The 18,618-nt window shown below is 45.2% G+C and overlaps 1 protein-coding gene across 2 annotated transcripts in view; it reads right to left on the bottom strand.

Moving 5' to 3' along the window:
- Positions 1-3,728: 3,728 nt before the first annotated feature.
- Positions 3,729-18,618, bottom strand: part of UQCC1 (ubiquinol-cytochrome c reductase complex assembly factor 1) — a 94,453-nt gene continuing 79,563 nt past the window's right edge. The window contains exons 8-10 of one of the 2 annotated variants that reach the window (XM_008525469.2): positions 14,502-14,579; positions 8,158-8,271; positions 3,729-5,220 (exon numbers count right to left, since the gene is read on the bottom strand). In XM_008525469.2, coding sequence (XP_008523691.1) covers positions 5,086-5,220; positions 8,158-8,271; positions 14,502-14,579 — 327 coding nt within the window. In that variant the 3' untranslated portion in view covers positions 3,729-5,085. The remainder of the gene's footprint in view (positions 5,221-8,157; positions 8,272-14,501; positions 14,580-18,618) is intronic. The other variant, XM_070588189.1, reaches the window with a different exon arrangement.

Genomic DNA, 18,618 nt, shown 5'->3' on the forward strand with positions numbered 1-18,618 from the left:
TGCCCACAAACCTGCTGGCTCCTGTTCTTCCCACTTCACTCCAATGGCTGATAAGCTCCAGATTCCCTGGGCATCAAGATCAGCATGAGCTCTCCCTTTCCTCTCAGCCCTCACCTCAACCTCAATCTGAGACCTGTCCTCCAATCTCTGGTCTCAGAAAAGGATTCCTTCCTCCCCTCCAAAGCCTAGCCCTTGTTCTCAAGACCAGGCTTCCACTTCCAAAGGGATCTAATAATAACAATTCCCAACATTTATGGGAAGTTTCCTACTCCACTAAGTGCTTTACATTTAATCAGACTCCTCCCCAACCTCCGAGCACATCTTCGGCTTTCTTCTGTGCTGAAGATGCCTTAGTTTTTAACCTGGTCTCCTAACTCCTGTCCAATTTTTCTCCATTCCTTCTCAGCCAGGCACCTCCCAAGATACCACAGCTGCTGCTATACCTTGCATTCTTAACCCTTTGCAATCTGTATTCTCTCAAAAATCTTGTTCCTGGACTAGTCTAAAGCCCTTAAGCCTCACTACCTTACTCCCTGGCCTCTACTCTCTGCAGCATGCAGCATTAAGAGCTGCCCCCTTCTGGAAGCTCTCTCCTCTTCCCTGGCTTCTACTCCCTATAGCGGTTCCTGCTCTCCCTACCTCTTGCTGTGAATGCTTTCCCCCAAGCCCACCCCAGTCCCTGGTCTATGTTCTACAACTCACCTCAGGGAGCTTGTCCAGTTTCATGATTTCAAGTGGCCCCTCTATACCCAAGACAAGACCAAAGTCCTTAGCCCCTCAGTCCTAATCATCCCCTGAGGTCCAGTCCTGCCCTATACCCTTGCCCTCCCTGGGGATCTCTACCATCTAAAGTCTCCCACCAGACTAGCTACCCATACAGACACAACCAATGTGTACCAAAAGCAATGGAGTAGGGCTCAGAAGACATGAGACTGTTCAGCTTTGCTTAGAGGGTCACCTTGCAACAGCAGGTGGTTTCTTCTCAATGGACCTGTTTCTCTGTTGCATGATGGGGCAATAATCCCTGCTCTATCTCATAGGATAATGTAATTAGCACTTCAAAACAACAACAACACAATACAAAGAGGATTCTTCTTTTCAAGTTTCCCTCTTCTGCCAGACATCACCATCTCCCAGTTCCCAGGAGAGCTCTGGACTTCTCCCTTTCTTCAGGCTCCATGTACAGTGAGGCAAGTCCTGTTGATGTTTTTCTCTGAAATGTCTCTGGGGTTTGAACTTCCCCTTGAATTCCTACAATAACCCCCTAAACCCTCAAGCCTAGATGGCTAGAATCCCTTCCTGAGCCAATCCACCCTGTGCATGGCTGTGCATCTTCACTCCATCAGGTCACAGTCCTTACCAAGAACGCAAGTGGCTCCCTGTTGCCTGTCAGATGCAGCATTACCCAGGCTACTGCCATCCATGGTCCCCCTTGGCTCTGTGCAACCTTTTCTTCCCTTAGCAATCAACTCAGCTGGTCCACTTGAGTCTGAAAAGCTTCCTGTTCTGTGCCTTGCCCTGGCAGCCCCTCGCTTCCTGTTTTTCTTTACACCAACCTAAACTGTGCCCATCCTTTATGTCCCAACTCCCTTCAAGGCTTTTCTGATTTCTAACCCTTTGTTCTGATTTTTCCTGTTTGTATGTGTATGTACTCACACAAGCCCATGTGGCTTTAGGTTTCCTTTTACTTTTTAATTGTAGCACAACTGACCCTTTCCCACCTAACACTCCTTTTCTAGAACTAAAAGCAGTGAACCAGGGAACTTCAGTTTCCCTCAGCTATAACATAAGCTTAATAACACTTGCTTCACAGAATTGTCACTGAAGATTAAATGAGATAAGTGAAAATACCAGTGTCTGGCACAGAACAGAAATGCAAAAAATATTGGCTGAATTGTGGCCTGGGCTTTAGTCTCAGCCTGATGTAAGAAATAGCAATTATTTATTATTTTTAAATTTTTAGGTGAAACAAATCTTACGGGTACTGTTTACTACATTGTTCAGTGTTTCTCATTAAAAATAACCCCATAATACATTCTTCTCTGAAGAGTAAGGAAAACATTTGTTTCTCCTAATGAATAAGTCTACTTCCTTTTCCGTGCCAATGGGAAGGAAACTACCTAACCTTTTGGTTTCTGCCTTTGGCTGCCAGGAAGCTCCGAGGGACGTTTTATACTGTTGCAGATTCCCTCGCTGGCCTGCGGGAGGCAGTGTGGGATGGGGGAGAACAAGCGCCCGGGGAGGGAAGATGTGGCTGAGGCACTCTTGGCCTCTTCTTACCCTGGAAAACTCTCCAGGCCTCTCTGAGCCTTAGTCCCCTCACCTGTGTAAAGGGGATAATAAGAAGGATGAGGATAATACTTATTTTACAGGACTGCTGTGAGAGAATGCACCTAAAATACTTTATAAATGACCCAAAAAGTCACATGAAAGTTGGTTATTAGCAGCCTAGGTTTTCTAACATGATTATTTTCCCTCTCTTCCCTCCCAATAGTTACAACTTATCTTTTAAACGCTGTTTTAATCATTTTGCAGTTTTATTGTAACTGTGTCTCTTAATTTGCCGCGATCTCTTCTGGAAGTATACCAAGTACAGATAAATGACAAAATTATCCCTAGAGAGCAGTCTCCCTGAGGGCAAGAAACCACATCCTTCCTTTGTTTTGTATAACAACAATTTACAATACAAAAGCATTCAGCCATAGAAAGCACATTTGGCTTTGATTCCTAAGGAAGGCCAAAGGAGGTACTTCATACTGAATTGTTAAAATAAGCTGAACTGTAGGCAAAGCTGAGAGACAGGTCCAGACAGGGACTTTTTTGTTGGGCTTGTAGTGATAGTGATTGATGACTTAGTCATTCATTCCTTCTTTCATTTATCAAAGCTTACACTGATGCCTGCCATGAGCCAGGGATTCTGCTGGGCAGTGGAAAAACAAAGGTGACGACCCAAACACAGTGCCCACTCTGAAGGAGCTCCCAGTGCAGGATGGAGGTAGGGATGTAAAACAGTTTCACAGAGGATACCACCTAGGGCGGAAGTATTTGAGGACACACAGGATTTCTTTAGTCAGAAGAAGAATGGAGAGGATAATAGGTAGAGGAAACACACAGGGTAGTCTCTTCAGGTAACCCCAGTGGTTCAGTGTGCTCAGAGAAGAAATGGGTTAGAGACTCACAGAAACAAGCAGGAGTCAAATTAAGAGAGCCTTGCAGCCTCTGAGAAGCCTGGATTTGATCTAGAAGGGAAGGGGGGTTGGGCAGTGAAAGACACAGACGGCCAGGAAGTGAGGGCTTTGGGACATCACAGACATGATACATCCGATTTGGCTTTTTGAAACGTGGCTCCGTATTCTAAGTTTCAGTGTTTTACAATTACTCATCTCATGGAGACAGGACTTGGCTCTGCAGGAAGAGACTATCTGCTGCTGGAGATGTTCATATAGGGCCTGTATGCACATAGGCCAACTGGAATGTTGAGAAACGGAGTCAAGTTCTGGACCAGGGCTGGACTAAATGACCTTTAAAGTTCCTTCCAAATCTTGAGACTTCATGATTCTAAAGCAAGCCCAGTAGCTGAACTGGTGCTGTGGGCTGGGATCTGTGGCTGGGGAGCTGCCCTGGGCAGCAAATGGGTTAAGGCTCAAATAACTTTTATATATGAATTAATGTGTAGAGTTGGGAGCCAAAATCTGTTCCATTAATTTTTCCATCCATTCCAGGAGCAGTTAGGTACACACAGTAAAGTTTATTTTGGTGCATGGTATACTTCACTCCATTAAAAATAAATTAATCAGCAAATTCCTCCCTGGCTCAGCTCTGGTTTATGTAAATAGTGCCCAGCTGTAATGAGTTACAAGGTGTTATTATCTCACACACACAGAGGAGGCTTCACTCTAGAGCTCCGCTCGCAACAAAAGCATCTTAAGTAAACTCAGAGAAGGCGGTTTGATTTGTAATGTTTTCACAGAAGTGGGCTATACCTCACCCATATAGAGTTTCTTTATATGACTCATTTTATAGCAAGTTAAATGAAGGAAGTTTGATGGGGGGAGGGAGGGGCATTTTGGTTCCCCACCTCCTTTCTCCAATTTAAAAGAAAATTCCCCAAGCGATGACCCATACTCATAGAGAGGAAGAGACTGGTCCTCAAGTGCTCAGACCGAGGTGGCTCTGCAGCACATGCTCCAGAAGTTGGGAAGGGGACAGAAAGCTGGGCATGGGACTGGGTCCTGGGATGGTACAACTAAACCAGGAAGAATGTTCTCTTCTTCTCCCCAGTATCTCATATAAGGAGGAGCCAAGAGAGGAAAAAGGGCATATTCCTCACTTGGTTCAATACGGGGTGACAAAGGGACGTTTGTTCTTGAGACCTCTTTCCAAATGACATCAGGAGCCTCCCGGGCCCCAGACGACAGAGCCTAGCAGGCTGTGCCTGTGTCAGATCAGTGACATGTCCATGAATTGGAGGCAAAAGCAGCAGTAGCGACCCTCCTGACACCCTCCTGCCCCCCCATCACTAGCTGAGCCAAGCGGTGCTCCTCAGCTTATGGCATCCACTACCTAAGTTTCTAAAAGACCCTGGAATAAAGAAGAGCCATGGCAGAGATAAACCCTCTGTTTCTTTTAATGGCCAACTCAAGCCCACAGCTCAGAGCCAGAGGACAGAGCATGGTTACTCATCTTGCTGGGGTCAGCAGCATTACTCCTAGGCCACAGTGGACCCTTGGTGGGGGTGCCCCTTTCTAACCTATTCCCATCCTTTCTGCGGCCTTTGGGAAAAGCTGTCAATCACATGGTTGATGGAGGGGACTTGGGGAATGGGTGCTGGGGAGCTCTTTCTCAGGGCTTCTCTTGAGGGAGAGGACACCCTATAAGAGTCAAGGGTTTTCCCAGCACTGTACCCCACCAGATCAAACTCCTGGGTACTAAGAGGAAAATCAACACAAATGGGGCCATATATTTGACAGATGCTGTTCAAAGGTCAGTTCAGGCCACTTTCTGCACAGTCCTGGGCCAAACAGGCACCTCTCTCCTGGCAGTTCCTCAAGTCCAGATGAGCAGCTGTTTGGAGGGACCAGCCCATCAAAGACCTTCGTCATTATAAATTGGGGCATGGGGCTTCAGGATGCTCTGAGGATTCTTCTCCACTAGAGGGCGCCAGCTCACCTCCCCTGTCAGAAGCAGATCCTCACCATTCATGGAGTCCAGGTACTGCATCTGCAAGACAGAGCAGGGAACAGAGGAAAGGGACAAGGGCAGGACTGACGTGAGATGGCATAAGGAACCAGCGTCCCAAAGGAGAGGAAGGGGAGGGGGCAAGGAGGACTTCTGACCATCCCAGCTCCCAGGCCAAGGGGGTCTCTGATCTCTCAGATTATTTCATTTAAGAAGGTTCAGAGAAACAAATCACTGGGAAAGCTCATTGGGAAGGCTTTAGGGAATTCCCCATCACACCTCTGAACGGATAGACACATAAGCCCTGACTTTCTGGACTGAAAGAACTTGCTAAGGAGGATGTAGAAGGGGTAAGGAAACATGTCCTTGAAGTGTGTGTCTGCACGCACACGCACCTGTTTATCTATTCAGGGTAGCAGTGTTACCCAAGGTGAACCAATTCCCTTCTCTGAGATTTAAGTTCCCTTGTCTGACAGAGAGGACAGTAACCTGTACTCCACAGGACTCATGAAAAGATTAAATGATATATGCACACTGCTAGTCATTGAACTTTTTTTTTTTTAATATGTATGCCTCTACTGTCCTTTAGTGAGCCCTGACCCCACAGTTAGTGGGCCCCAGCTTCACCACTCTAGGATGGCTGGGGCAGTTTATGCCCTTGAACAGCGCTATGAAGAGGGTACACCTGTGACAAAAAACAAGCAGCCGCAGGGGAGGTGTGGTCGAGCAATTCTGCAAGAGGCAGGTGAGCTAATGAATGGCTGAGTCTCAGGAGGTAAAGATGGTCTCTGGGAGGATTCCCCAGGCTGCTGCTAGTAAGGAGAGCAACAGAATGAGAAATGCTTTCAAGTGGACAGGCAAAATATAGGGTGAGAGCTGGATCAGAGCAGGAATCAGCATTGGATTCAGAAAGATGAGGCTCTATTTTGGAGTGAGAAGGCATTTGGGGGGAAAAGAAGGGGGCAGGAGTCCAGAGCCCTCATCTTAGGCCTTGGATTGTCTCCCTCTTTCAAGAATTCCTTCCCTCCTGTCTGTTCATCTTCAGGCTGCTGACCCTCAAACTCAATCCTAGTCCTAGTCTCTCACATATACCTCAGGTCTAGATTTCCACATGTCCTGCTATCTTCCAGTGCAAGATCAACCAATATCTTCCCTAAAATCCACCCCTCTTTCCAACTACTCCATTTCTGTCCCTAATGCCATCACTTTGCCCATCTCTTGAGTTGAAAATCACAAAATAACCTCTGACTGGGTCTTGGGCCACCTACCACCCCAATTAGTATCATGGCACAGGACTAGAGTCCGCTCAAGGCCCAGCTTCCTGGTCTTCCCTGGTCTACCCCCTTAGATTTAGTCTCTCCTTTCTTTGACTTTCCACAGCACTTTGTTCCTACCTCTATTATATCACAAACTGACTTCTTCCAGGGTTAGCCTTGTATCTGACTGGTTTCCTCGCCAAACCATAAGCTGATTTTTGGGGGCAGGACTGGGTCTTATTAATCTCTGCTTTCTCCACAGAGTACCTGACACAGTAGGTGTTCAAAAGGTTTGCTGACTGAACTGGGTCCCCATAAAGCTCCCTGCTTCCTTAAGAGCCCCGTCACTGTTTTCCTATTGCCTGCCTCTCACTGGGGCCATACGAGACTTCTTATAGGGGCACTAGGGTGGCTGGCCCCTTCCTTTAGGGCCCCCGGAGCCCCTGGCACAACCCCACCATGGCAGATGGAAAAGTTAAGCTGGTCTCTCAGAAAACATAGCATTTGCTTTGCCAATTGCTACTCCTGTCTGAGGGCGAGTCCAGTCAACAGTGTGAGTCTCAGAATTCTCTGTGGGTGGAGCCCTCTGGCCACAGTGCCTTCTCCCTGGCTCTAGCAGATTTGAAGAAGGGTCAAACAGAAATCCTGGCTTCTGGGGTTCTCTACCCACTGGGTCTGAAGAGCCTCAGTATGTGGCTTTTACATACTGGGCCAGCTCTGGGCCCTGGGTCCTGTTGGCCCTATCTTCTCCTCAAGAGTTGGGGCTTGGCCTTCCCTCTCCTAGCTTTTGGAGGCTTGAAGGCCATGGACACAGGTGAATAAAAGAATAACTGTGGGGTGAGGCCCCTTCGGCTCCAGGGTCCAGGCCCATGAAGCAAAGGTGTGACTCATGGGACAGCCTGAGCTGATGAGTTGTCTGGAGCAGCTGAGGCTTCTAGTGGCTACATGAATCACCCAGCTTGGGGTTCTAGGCCAGCTGTGCAGGCTGACTCATTGTGAGACCCTGGAAAAGCCTCTATGTTCTTCTTCCCTGCCATTCAACTCACTCATCTATAAAGTATGAGATTCCCATCAATACAAGATTGGTGGGCAGAGAGATCAAGGAGTGAATTCTTCATGGGCTCAAGGAAAACTATGTAGCTAAGCAGTCTTCACTCTGGAGCTTTCTCCTAGAAGCTTTGGCATCAGAGCCCTGAGGAGCCAGAGGGTAAGGAACAAACCAGGGGGACCCTGTTTGACTGTGGATAGCACTCAGCAGGAAGAGGCTTGAGAGATGTCTGGAATGCTACCTGGAGCCAAGTCCTGATAGAAATCAGGATGAGGAAACATGAATCCTGGGGCTCAAAGCGGGTACAGAAGGGGGGTTGCAGTGGGTAGCTGCACTGTTCCCCATGCCCATGTCTTATAGGATTGTGTGTGCCCTGGATCTAGCACAAATCAAATGTGTAGTGAATAAATGACTAGAAGTTTTTGAGAGCAGGAGACTACTCGTGCCTTTGCTTGTTCTTCCATTCCTATTCTCCAACCCCTGGCCAAGCTCATGGCTGGATACACAGAAGATGCCCTTCACTGGTGCCTGGTGTGACATGATTGGGTCAGAATTCCCTCAGACTGGCTTCTGGGAACTCAGCCTCTCATGATCCTGTGAAAGTCCAGCACCCACAGACCTCAGGAAGGACCTGCTTTCCATTAGACTCCGGAGAGGAGGGGAAGGGCTGCTCACCTGTTTCCTCACATACTCCACCAACAATTCAAGGTGTCGAGGGTCTTCACATTTCTGGTTGAAGAAGGTTCTCCAGAGGGCAGCAGCCAGCCCATGATCATCTGAAAGGAGCCCCTGGAACAGAAAGTATAACAATTGGTCTTCCAGAGAGTATCTCAGAGCCATGATACAAAAGCTGAGGATATCGTGAACATGCTAGCAACCACAGAATCAGCTCAGAAGGACCTCACAGATACTATGAGAGAGAAATGGGGCAGCGATACAGTAGAGCTGGAAGGGGTAATCAGAAAGCATCTAGCCCAAGCCCTTCATTTTATATAGAAGGATACGGGACTCAGAAAAGTCAACTGACTGGCTAAGGTTAATGCAGAGATGGAGCTCAGGTCTGGTTGAACCTCCCACACCACCACTCCCTGTACTCTACTGCAGTGCACCCAGCCCAGGCAATGCTTAAAAGGCTTAAGAAGAGAAACAGTAGCAGCAGTGGTTCCACTGCTGTCCATAAAGAATGAGCTTGGAGTATGGTAAGTGTATACTTTTTCCCAGGAATAGAGGTGGGAGTGAACTGCACTGCTCTGCTAGTCAAGAATACACATATGCAGGGCAGCTGGCTCCTTGGGGAAGGGAGCTGGGCACCTTGACCTCACTGTCACCCAACTCTGGGCTAGCTCTGGATGGCCCAGCCTCTCCTTTAGTAGAGAAACAGGCTGTTCCTGTGCCATGGGAATGCTGAGAGTCTGTGTGTATGTGTGTGTATGTGTCTAACACTGTCTCTCCTGGCACACAGGAGAGCTCTACTGGAAAGGCCAAACATCACAGACGCTAATCAGCGCTTAGGCCACGAACTAGGGCCATTTTCTAACTTAGACCTCTAAGGGATGGAGGGAGGAGGGTCTTGTTTCCTGGGGCAAGGGTGACTGAAGGCAAAGGCCCTGAGAAGTTGTTCTGTCCAGGTACCAAGGTGCCAAGGTAATGTGCTGACTAGGAGTCAGAAGGTCAGATCAAGTCCTAGCTCTGCCACTGTCAAGCTCTGTGATGGTGGGCAATTCACTAAACCTGAGTCTCAACCTTCTCACCTATTAAACAGAGATGAAAATACTTGCCCTTCTCATAGCATCCTTGAATTAAAAGCAAGGTAATGTAAAGGTGTTAAGTTTAATATGTCAGATACAAAGATTAGGAGCTTGCTTTGGCAGGCAGCCATGAATATAGTTGAAACAACAGTGGGACTTGGGGATCAGACCACCTGAGTTCAAATGGTAGCTCTGTCACTTGACGGCTATGTAGCCTTTGGAAAGCCATTAGACCTCCTGAGCCTCAGTTTCTTATGAGCTACACAAGCATAATACCTATCCCTGAGAGTTGTTGTGACAATTAAGAGATAATGGCCATAAAAGAGTCTGTAAGTGGTGAATCATTACACAAAGACCCAGGATCATTTATTCAACATTATGTTGTGGGCTGGGGTATCATGGTACATGAGGTCTGGCTTCGGGTCTGCTGCCAGGAAGGGCCATGTCCAGTATGGGGTGTTGACAGTTTGGTGGAAATACAGTCCACCTGTTCCAAATGCCCCTGCTAAATACCCCCCTAATTCTACAGCTTAAGTGACTGTCCTGGCACAATGGCTGAGTCAGGAAAACCAGCTTCTTCTGGCAGATGGGGACAGGAGCCAAGGACAAGCTCAGGCACATCACCATTCTTCAAGCTATTTGCTAACACAACAGCCTGCCTGTGTCTGAAGTGCCCCAGGAGCGTGCCAGGGTGCTGCTGGCAGCGACTCACATGTGCTATAAGAGAGGGGAGAGGAGTGCGAGTGGGCGTTATGAGGACTTGGAGAATGAGCACAGAGCACAGGACAGCAAAAGTCTGGGAGCCATGGCCTGCTGCAAATAGGCAGCCTTGGCGGTGGGTAAGATAGGGCTGAGAAGGGGCAAATCCTATAAACAGGAGTTCCTCAGCAGCTGGGGAAAAAAAGGATGATTCAAGACTCAGATTAACGGTGATAATAACCTGGCTGTTCCAGACTGTCAGAGTACCTTCATATACCTGGTTCCTAATGACTATGTATGCCAAGAAGAACAGATATTATTATCCCCATTTGAAAGATAAGTACACTGAGGCTTAGAGGTTATCTAGCTAACTGGTGGTAGAACTAGGACCAGAATGTACTGGTGAGGTCAAGGGATGGTGCCTGACTAGCTCTAGTTAGGATGCAGTACCTGGCATAGACTGAGAGTGCAATAAAAATGTTCAAATAAATCAACGAACCCAGCTTTAGCCTTCTTTCCACCATACTGCTAGTAAGTCAGTGAAAAAAAATGGGAGACTGGTCTGAGAGAGTGTAAATTTCAAACTAAGGAAGCAGGAAAAGAGGTGCCTGGAAGCCAAACATTAGGTTGAATAGCAATCTGTCCACAATCTACTAGGGTGCCTACTTGCAATCCTTCACGATACAAAAAAAGCATCCTTCAGGAAATTAAGACACTTAGGTCTAGCGTAACTGAGAGGAAGCCAAAGGGACTGTCCTGACCCTAGAGGGCTCTGGTCGGGATTTAGGGTGGCAGTTTGTCTCAGTGAAAACTGATTTGACACCACTATGTGCTTAGCATGATGTTGAGAAGATAGAATCACAGCAATATGGTCTCAGCTCACAGGCAGCCTGCAATCTGGTTGAAGGGACAAAGCTAGTGCACATCAAACAGCAGCACAGAATTGAATCCCGGAGAATGAACAAATGCTAATCTGCCCAGGGAGACTCTGAGGCATACTCTGTACATAGCTGGCTCCTCATTCTTCAGTCTTAGCTTCTATGACAACCCCTCAGAGACATTCCCAGTCCACACTAAGTATATTCACCCTGTTATTCTCTATCACTGCACTCTATTTGTAATTACTTATTTATTTACTTGTTTACTGCCTATCTCCCAATTAGAAGGTAAGCTCCCGTGGGAAAGGACCAGACCATGTTTGTTTTATTCCCCAATATATTCCAAGTGCATCGCACATGGCAGGCCCTTAATAAACACCTTTTAAATGGATGGGTGAATGGATGGATGTTGACATTCAGAGTAAAAAAACACAGATCCAGAGGTCAAGGAAAGCTCTGAGAAGGGGACCTTAAAGAATGGAGAATATTTGGAAAGCTATAGGACATTCTAAGCAAAAGAGAATATTATTATTTCACTAAACACTTAGAAAAAAAGGAGCTACAATGTGCCAGGCCCATTAACCAGGCCCTCAGGTCCAAAGCTGACAGATTCAGCTACTGCCCCCTACACCTAGTGTCCAGGAAAGCCTCAATCAGGCACAGCATGTCTGTCTGGCAGTGAAGCAAATGGCTTCACTCAAAGAGAAGGCTACACATTGGAGGGCAATGGGAGATAAGGGTGATAGGACATGTCACAATGGGGACAGTTCACAAAAGGCCTGAAGTTCCATGGAGGACTTTGGACCTAATATAGTAGAAAACAGGATGGTTCCAAAACTGTTCAGGGCGGGGACACAGTCTAAGCAAGATTCTAGGAAAGGGGTGCTGAAGAACAGCACTGTCCAATGAACTTTCTGTGACGATGATGTTTTACAGGTGCACTGTCCAAAACAGCAGCTACTAGCCACATATGGTTAATGAGAACCTGAAACGCAACTAGCCCAACTGAGGAACTGAATTTTCAATTTTATTTAATAAATTTAAACCAAAATAGCCATGTGGCTAGTATCAGACAGCACAGCTCTCGAACCTTGTGACTCCCAGTGTGGACTGCAGAACTGCTATACCCACATCACCTACAACTTGTTAGCAATGTGGAATCTCAGGCCTCACCCCAGACTTGCTGAGTCAGAATTCAGATTTTACCTAGGTCTCTAGGTGATTTACATACACAATAAAATTTAAGAAAAACTGCTCTAGAATTACACATTAAAATTACCTGGAGAACTTTTACCACTACAGATGCTCACTTATACCAGTTAAATCAGAACTTTTGGGGGGATATGGCCCAAGCACTGGTATTTCTAAAAATTTTTCTAGGTAATTAGTATATTTCCCAAACTTTCTCATTCTTAGAGTCACCTGGGTTGCGTGTTGAACTACCAGGCCCCACTCCTATTGAACTGGAATCTTCAGAGAGGCGCTCAGGAATCAGACTTAAAAAGCACCCCAGGTGATCTTGTGATTGGGCATGTTTAAGATGGCTCTGCCACGATGGAATGGGATGGGGGACAGAGAAGAGAGACAATTCAGAACATCTTTATTAACAGTGGTAAGAGGGATCAACTGAGCCACCTGTAATAAAGACCTCAAACAAATGCTAATAAAGGAGAATTATATTTCTTCAATTCTAAGCCTCATTCTTTTACACACTGTAAGGTTTCTGAAATCAGAATGTATCTAATTTAATAATTGATGTGTAGATTTAAGCAGATTTCTCAAATCCCATCCACTCTCACAAAGCTCATGCTAAATTAATGATGTACGGGGTATGCAATCTAAATTGCTTTCTTACAACAGATTGTCTGGTGGACTGGGAATCAGGAAACCTCAATTTTAGCTAGTCCTAGGACCCTAAGCAAGTCATTTAACTTAATTTTTTGTAAGCTTATCTCCTGGCTTTAATTACTATCTTCAGGCTGAGAACATTTCCGCCAACCTGAACTCTAGTTTCTTACTTTCATCCTTTTATGCATTTCTTCCCTTCCTCACTCTTCACCTGCCATGTGCCAACCACCATGCTAGGTAATAGAAATACAAACACAGCAGACACTGCCATTACCTGGAAGAAAATCCCCACCCAGCCAGGGTGACAGTTCACACTAATGCAGCAAGTGCTGTGGAGTTCAGGGAGGGAGTAATGAGCTGAGCCTGGGGAAGTTCTGGGACTGCTTCCCAGAAAGGGTGATGCTTGCATTAAATCACAAAATGAGCATAAAAGCACAAGATTTGTTTAAAAGATGAGGTGTGATGAATCCTGGTGGTGTGCATAGATGTTCATTACACCATTCTTTTAACTTTTCTATGTGTTTGAAATTTCCATAACATCTGGGGGTGAAAAAGATGAGACAGATACTACAACATGGATGAACCTTGAAGATAGCATGGTAAGTGAAATAAGCCTGTCACAAAAGGACAAAAACTGTATGATTCCACTTATATGAAGTACTTAGAGTAGTTAAAATCATAGAGACAGAAAGCAGAATAGTGGTTACCAGGGGCTAGGGGGAGGGGAGAATAGTATTTAATAGGTACAGAGTTTCAGTTTGGGAAGATGGAAAAAGTTCTGGAGATAGATGGTGGTGATTGTTGCCCAACAATGTGAATGTACTTAATGCCACTAAAATGTACACTTAAAAATGGTTAAATTGGTTAAGTGGTTAAAATGTTATGTGTATTTTACAATAAAAAAATGAGATAGATCTAAATGTTCTGATGTGGAAGGATGCCCAAGATACCTTGTTCACTTAAAAAAGCAAGTTGCAAAATAGTATGTATAGTGTAACTCCTATTTGCATAAAGAAAATAAATACATAGGTGCTCGTGTTATGCATAGATAACATCTGGAAGGACACTCAATAGACTATTAACAAAATTTTCTTCTGGGGCAGAGAATTGGGCAGGAAAGGAAAGGGGCCTTCTCTTTTCTACTTCAACAGTTTTATGAATTTTTAAAATAATAATAATAAAATACGTATGTATTAGGGCTGGCCCAGTGGTGCAGCGGTTAAGTTCATGCGCTCTGCTTCAGTGGCCCAGGGTTCGCCAGTTTGGATCCCAGGCACGGACCTAGGTACTTGTTATCAAGCCATGCTGTGGCAGGAGTCCCACATATAAAATAGAGGAAGATGGGCACAGATGTTAGCTCAGGGTCAATCTTCCTCGCAAAAAGAGGAGGATTGGCAGCAGATTAGTTAGCTCAGGGCTAATCCTCCTCAATAAATAAATAAATAAATAAATAAAAGTAAGTATGTATTGCTTTTATAATTAAAGTCAAAAAAGTGTGCGATTTGTCTGGCAGATGGTGCTAATGGTGTGTTATGCCTTCCCCTCTCTGGAGGCACCTGGGGCTGAGACAGTGACTGATTTGCCTTTGTCCCTCCATCCAGCACCCCACAGGACTCAATAAATGCTGACAAGTTGAATGACTTGCCCATATTGCACAGCACTCTCCTAAGCACAGGCAAACTGGGGCGCATTCATTCTAGTTACTGAGTCAATGAAGATGAGGAAATAAATACTAAGCCATAATGGCACGCAGTGATGGCCCCTGAAGCTTTCCTCAGAGACTCTCATCAAAACCCTTTGTTATGGAAGGCCACTGTTCGCCCTAAGGCTTAGCAAATGATCTTACCTCATCATATCCCAAGATTGCTGCATAGAAATTATTTGTCATAAGGATCATGTTCTTCTTCAGGATATAGGAATTAACCTACAGAAACAAAATGGCAAAAACAAAAATATGAAAGAGAGGAAGAAACTAAAATGTATCTTTGGCTTTTAGCTCTTAGCAGAACAGAATCTTAGTAGAAAATTCTTAGTAGAATAAAGACAGAGGGTCCCTACCAGGTCAACTGCCAGTCCATCCCCATTTCCCTGATCTGTCAGTATTCTCCCAGTTTGACCAGCTTCTTTTAGGTTCTGATGCCAAATTACACAAAGCAGTAACTCACTTTAATAAACTGAGCCCCAACTATGTGCCAGGCTTTGTGCTAGATCCCAAGAACACCAAGTGTAAGAAACGATTTCCTGACTGGAGGAGTACACAGTCTAGTATGAGAAAACAGACAGGTAAAAAGTAATTACACTGCAACGTGTTGCCTCAAATTCTACTCCAAAAGTGGTGAGCCATAAATGAATTTTAGTACAAATGATCTCTGCTTGCAGGGGGAGGAAAAGAGTTCTTTAGTTAAGTGGAACTTGGAGGAGGAGGAGTCTGACACAAGAGATGAGAAGGAGGAGAGAGGACATTCTAGACAGAGGGAAAAGGTGTGCAAAGGTAGAGAGGCAGGGAAAGAATGTTTGGGGAGTGCCAGGGAGGGTGAATACATTGACAAGGTATGTTGCGACCAGGTTAGGAAATGTCTTAAGGGCCACAAAAAGGAGCTGCTTGTGGTAAAAGGACAAAAGAACGAAGTTGTCAAAGGTGGGAAGAGGGAGAGAGGCAGGACTGTGAGTGAGATGCTGAGGAGAAAGGAGGGCCTCTGAGGCTGTGGACAGGAGGGGAGAATAAGATGGGCTCAAGGAGTAAGACTGTTAATTTTAAGAGACAGTTTTAGAAATGCAATTCCAGGGAGACTTTGAGACCCTGGTAGAATTCCTCTCAGAGAATCGCCAGGAGGGCCTTCACAGCCTAGAGTGCAGTTCACCGAATGTCATGAACAGGATAAAAGCTTTGACCTCCAGGAATATGCTTGAGCGCAGGGACCATGTTTCATTCCTCTCTGGGATGCCAGCAGAAAGCCTGGTGTAACGTGTAATACGTAGTAAGGACTCACTGAATATTTAAACTGACAGGTTTTAGAAATAACCAAAAGTCACTTGGAACTTTATATGGAAAATGAGATTTGTGCTTAACAACCCTGACCATGACCACGCCCACCGTCATCTCCTCCATTTACTGAGCACTTGTTATGGGCCAGGTGCTTTATGGACATCATCTCCTCTTATTGTCACCAGAACTCAGAGAGGTAGACATGCTCTAGTCACTTTATAGACACAGAAAATTGACACTCAAGACAGGTAAAGTGACTTGCCCTAGGTCCCACAGCAAATTAGTGATAAAGCTGAGGTTAGCATCCAGGTCAGTCTGAATCTAAAGTCCATGAGCCTTATGTTCCATCAGGTTCCTGCCTCCAGGAGGATAATTTTACTTTGGCTCATGAATCAAAGACTGAGTGATTTAATCCTGTGGTTTATAATTGGTCTCTGAAGAAGGGCAGAAAGGAGTAGTGAAAGGATCTGGATTTACTCAGAAAAACTGGGTTCAAGTCATAATTCTGCTATATAATAGGATGTGATCTTGGGCAAGTCAAGTAACCTAAGTCTATTTACTTGTCTTTTAAATGTCCTACACACAGGGCTAGTTTGAAAAGCAAATGAATTAGCATGTATTCATTCATTAATTCAACAATGCATGCTGAAAGCCTTGGTAAGCTGCAAAGTGCTCTGCAAATACAAGGAATTATGAGTAATACCTTCTGGTTTGTTTATGTAAAACTAAAACCAGTTCCAATACTTTATAGTCATGGATAATTTTCAAAAAGGAAGAGAACTGTGAAGCTCAAGACTGGAAAATGTGAGATTGGATGCAGCTGGTAAGTGCAATCCGTGACCTTTCCCATCCCACCTTCAACCCAGGCCAAACTAGCCATCCATCCTTTGTTTTCCCAGAGCTCTCTGACCACACTTCTCCCCCTAGGTGCACAACATGATTTAGAGTTGCTTATGTACCTGTCTCTCCCACTAGTCTGTGAGCTACTCAAAGGTCTTAAGGAACCCTGTGTGACTAATCTCAGCACCTCCAACACCTGGTCCAAACCCTGGCCCAGAGCAGGGTTTAATCCTGGCATGCTGATAATGACTGAATCCTTAAAAGGATCTAAGTGCTACACATAGTGTGTTCTATCCAATGACACTCATTTGTTTGTTTCCTTTTTTTGTTGCTGAGTACTTTTCATGTTTCTGAAATTTCAGAAACATAGACTGCCAAACTTCTACTGCACCATCTTCCAGAATGGGCTAAGGTGTAAAGAAGAGTGAAGAAACAAGCCAGAGCCTGAATTAATTCCTTCTGTAATGTGAGGTTGGGACTACAACCTAGACCTCTTGATACCTGTTAAGGGGCTCTCCCCACTCCCATACTAGCTTTTCTCCTAATTGTACAAGAAGAACCACAGCCATAAATGGACAACATCAGTGATGCCAAACACAAAGGCAGGAGCATCTCTCAGAGGTAAACATTCACCGAACTTACTCAGCAGAGCTAGTTTATGTGTTGCATCAAACCAGTAAGCTTTAGAGCTGGAAGGGCACCTAGCCCAATCCCTCTGAGGAAATGGTGAACCGAAACCCAAAAAGGAGAAGGGACTTCTCCAAGGTCACACATCAAGTTAGTGTCAGAGCCAGGATTAGAACCTGATTTCTGGATGAGTGCTTATTCTACTTTACCATCTGGAGGACGTTTCCAGATATCACCAACACATTAATCTGAAAACCTCAGTTCTTGCTTTCCAGCAAGGTCCATTTACATACAAACACACTTTCTCCTCCTGGGATGCACCTGCATTCTGGCTGGCTACTGCCCAGGAATAATGGAGAGCAGGAGTGGAATTCCTTATTAGCAAGGCGCCTCTACCTCTTGGTCCTATATTCTAACTCCAGTGACCTATAAGCTGCCTCTCCCCCTTAACTCTAGCTAAGAAATGGTAGGCTGCCACAGCTAGGAATGGTTTTTAGATATCATCACCAAGGCTAGATTAGATCATGAAAAGGGCCCTTCCTGGAAGAGGGTGGAAGCTCAATCAGTGCAGACACATGATCCGCAGGCAACAGGTGAGAGTGGCTTCCTGAACTACTGGACTCACCCGGCTGGGCCCTTCTAGCCAGCCCAGCAGCCAATATTCCTCTTGTGTTCCCCCTGGTGAGCCCCTGCTGGGATTTTATTCCCTCATCTAAGCTTTTGTTTGCTGGTGCCCTGCCAATGGATACACAAATGGACAAACCAATGAGAAACTCTTCCCAGATAGCGTTGGGCATTCTCTTATTAAACTCTTATCCTTTCCATAATGCTTTGCTTTTTATAAAAACCCATACATACAGCACCGCCACAAGGAAAAGGTTCCTTTTATATCATTTACTCATATTTTCCCATTTATTTAAGCTATTAAAATTCATGCAGATATTTTATAAGCCATCAGGATTTGGTGACTGGTATTACTGAATGTTTAATAATAAACTAAACAGAAGAAATCAGAGGGTTAAATGATGACTGCAATTCCTGTAATGACTTAATTAAATTTTTATTGAGTACATAAACTATGATGTCATTTCTAGCCAACCATGGGTCTGCTTTCTCAGCATGTCACAAGGTGGGAGCACTCAATAGGAGACTAGGCTAAATGAGCAGCAAGTCTCAGCTGAAATGGGGAGGGGAGCAAGGCTCATGTAACACACTCAATAAATTATCCGTTCATTTTTAAACAAAGTCCATGAGTTATAATATATTTGCCATGCACTTTTTATGACATAATAAAAATGTTACCTTAAGGATTACTTAACACATACTACAAATGTTATAGCAGAGGCAGGCACAAGGGGCAAAGAAAACAAACATGAGCAAGCCAGGGACGGGTCCTGGAGTTTACATCCCAGGGGGAACAGCATAGTATATTAAAAACGGAATGCAAAAAAAGGGGAGGGGCAAGAGTTCAGGGTTACTAATCAGCAGATTAATGAATGAGATAACCAAC

Source organism: Equus przewalskii, chromosome 21 (genome assembly GCF_037783145.1).
Source record: "Equus przewalskii isolate Varuska chromosome 21, EquPr2, whole genome shotgun sequence".
Classification (NCBI taxonomy): domain Eukaryota; kingdom Metazoa; phylum Chordata; class Mammalia; order Perissodactyla; family Equidae; genus Equus; species Equus przewalskii.